Below are 2,182 nucleotides of genomic sequence, written 5' to 3'. Positions count from 1 at the left end.
TGTAAACGTTAATACTGTTAATACTACCTATAACAATAGTCGTGAATACTGTTTACACTATTTATAACAATAGTCGTGAATACTGTTTACACTACCTATAACAATAGTCGTGAATACTGTTTACACTATTTATAACAATAGTCGTGAATACTGTTTACACTATTTATAACAATAGTCGTGAATACTGTTTACACTACCTATAACAATAGTCGTGAATACTGTTTACACTATTTATAACTGTTAACATGAATATAGTTTACACTATTTATAACTGTTAACGTGAATATAGTTTACACTATTTATAACTGTTAACGTGAATATAGTTTACACTATTTATAACTATTAACGTGAATATAGTTTACACTATTTATAACTGTTAACGTAAATATAGTTTAAACAATTAATAACTGTTAACGTGAATATAGTTTACACTATTTATAACTGTTAACGTGAATATAGTTTACACTATAACTGTTAACGTGAATATAGTTTACACTATTTATAACTATTAACGTGAATATAGTTTACACTATTTATAACTATTAACGTGAATATAGTTTACACTATTTATAACAGTTAACGTGAATATAGTTTACACTATTTATAACTGTAAACGTGAATATAGTTTACACTATTTATAACTGTAAACGTGAATATAGTTTACACTATTTATAACTGTTAACGTGAATATAGTTTACACTATTTATAACTATTAACGTGAATATAGTTTACACTATTTATAACGTGGATACTATTTATGGCATTATGAATAATATTATATAATTAATATAATTATGATGGCTTTCTTAACTCCAAATGTTCTATACACTCTTCGGATATAAAGGTGTTTTTTTTTGTTATTTCCACTCTTATTCCTGTGATTCTGGAATATCGTTTCTGGTTAACTCAGTCGTACACTTAGGGTTAACAAAACAACCTATTCAGAGTCGTAAATGTTTGTACAATATAGATTATATTTAACGTCATAAGTGATGTCCGGTCTAACAACAGGTATAAATAAAACCTCATGAACACAATCTTGTCAGAAGGCATCGACTTTTAATAACATTAAAAGTTATATTTTAACCCATTGCTTTACTATAGCATGGCCAGGTGGTTAGGGCGCTCGACTCGTAATCTGAGGGTCGTGGGTTCGAATCCCCGTCACACCAATCATGCCAAACTCCGCCTTTGCCTGGTCCCAAGTCCAGGATTAGAAAGGAGAAGGGTTGGGCGCGGCGCTAGCAACCCCACCCCGTAAAAACCAACCTGCTACAAGTAACTGCAACAACACCTTCCGTTGGCGAGGTATTGTTGCGGCCCTATGCTTCACTGGGAGTTTACAGGAATAAAAAATAAATCATTATGTAAGCTTACTATCGTATAATCGTACATAATATTTTATATTATGTATTACGAGTTGTTAACCAGACTAATTTTAAGTTCAGATCTGATTGTATGAACGAATTTCTCTAGGCAAAGAGCGTTAGTTGCTGCTTTGTAGAACGGTACTGAAATATGGCACGAGCTTCTGACGTCACACATTTCTATAGTGTTTAACCCAATCTTAGATATAAAATTGTTTCTTTCTTCAGGTCAAGTTGGCAATGTTATCACAAACAGAAACGCTAATCGATTGGAATTTGAACGTCTGTTGGTAAGTGTTAAGAATTGAAACTAATGAATATTTCAATTGTATGTATTCAATTTCTAAGGTAGACTTTGTCTATTTCTGAGCTGGAAAATCCAGCGGTTCTATATTGTTGTATAAAAACATCCAACAGTTCCATGTTTAATATCCAGCAGTTTTATATAGATTGGTTCTGTTGTTTAAATACTAATATCCAGCAGTTTTATATAGAGGTATTGTTGCATAAGAATATCTACTGGTTCTGTTGTTTATGTATTGTTGTATATGAATATCTACTGGTTCTGTTGTTTATGTATTGTTGTATAAGAATATCTACTGGTTCTGTTGTTTAGGTACTAATATCCAGCAGTTTTATATAGATGTATTGTTGCATAAGAATATCTACTGGTTCTGTTGTTTAGGTACTAATATCCAGCAGTTTTATATAGATGTATTGTTGCATAAGAATATCTACTGTTTCTGTTGTTTAGGTACTAATATCCAGCAGTTTTATATAGATGTATTGTTGCATAAGAATATCTACTGTTTCTG

At 31.0% G+C, this 2,182-nt stretch overlaps 1 protein-coding gene across 1 annotated transcript in view; it reads left to right on the top strand.

Moving 5' to 3' along the window:
• The window catches only part of LOC111083377 (cyclic nucleotide-gated cation channel alpha-3-like), a gene marked incomplete at its 5' end in the record, with an annotated part of 13,842 nt that overhangs the window by 4,466 nt on the left and 7,194 nt on the right, over positions 1-2,182 (top strand). Inside the window, one exon of the mRNA XM_022379871.1 lies at positions 1,596-1,657. Within this exon, the coding sequence (XP_022235579.1) occupies positions 1,596-1,657 (62 nt within the window). The remainder of the gene's footprint in view (positions 1-1,595; positions 1,658-2,182) is intronic.

The sequence above is a fragment of the Limulus polyphemus genome, unplaced genomic scaffold, assembly GCF_000517525.1.
Source record: "Limulus polyphemus unplaced genomic scaffold, Limulus_polyphemus-2.1.2 Scaffold9296, whole genome shotgun sequence".
Classification (NCBI taxonomy): Eukaryota; Metazoa; Arthropoda; class Merostomata; order Xiphosura; family Limulidae; genus Limulus; species Limulus polyphemus.
The sequence above is the reverse complement of the archived record's forward strand: the minus strand, read 5'-3'. Positions and strand labels throughout refer to the sequence as shown.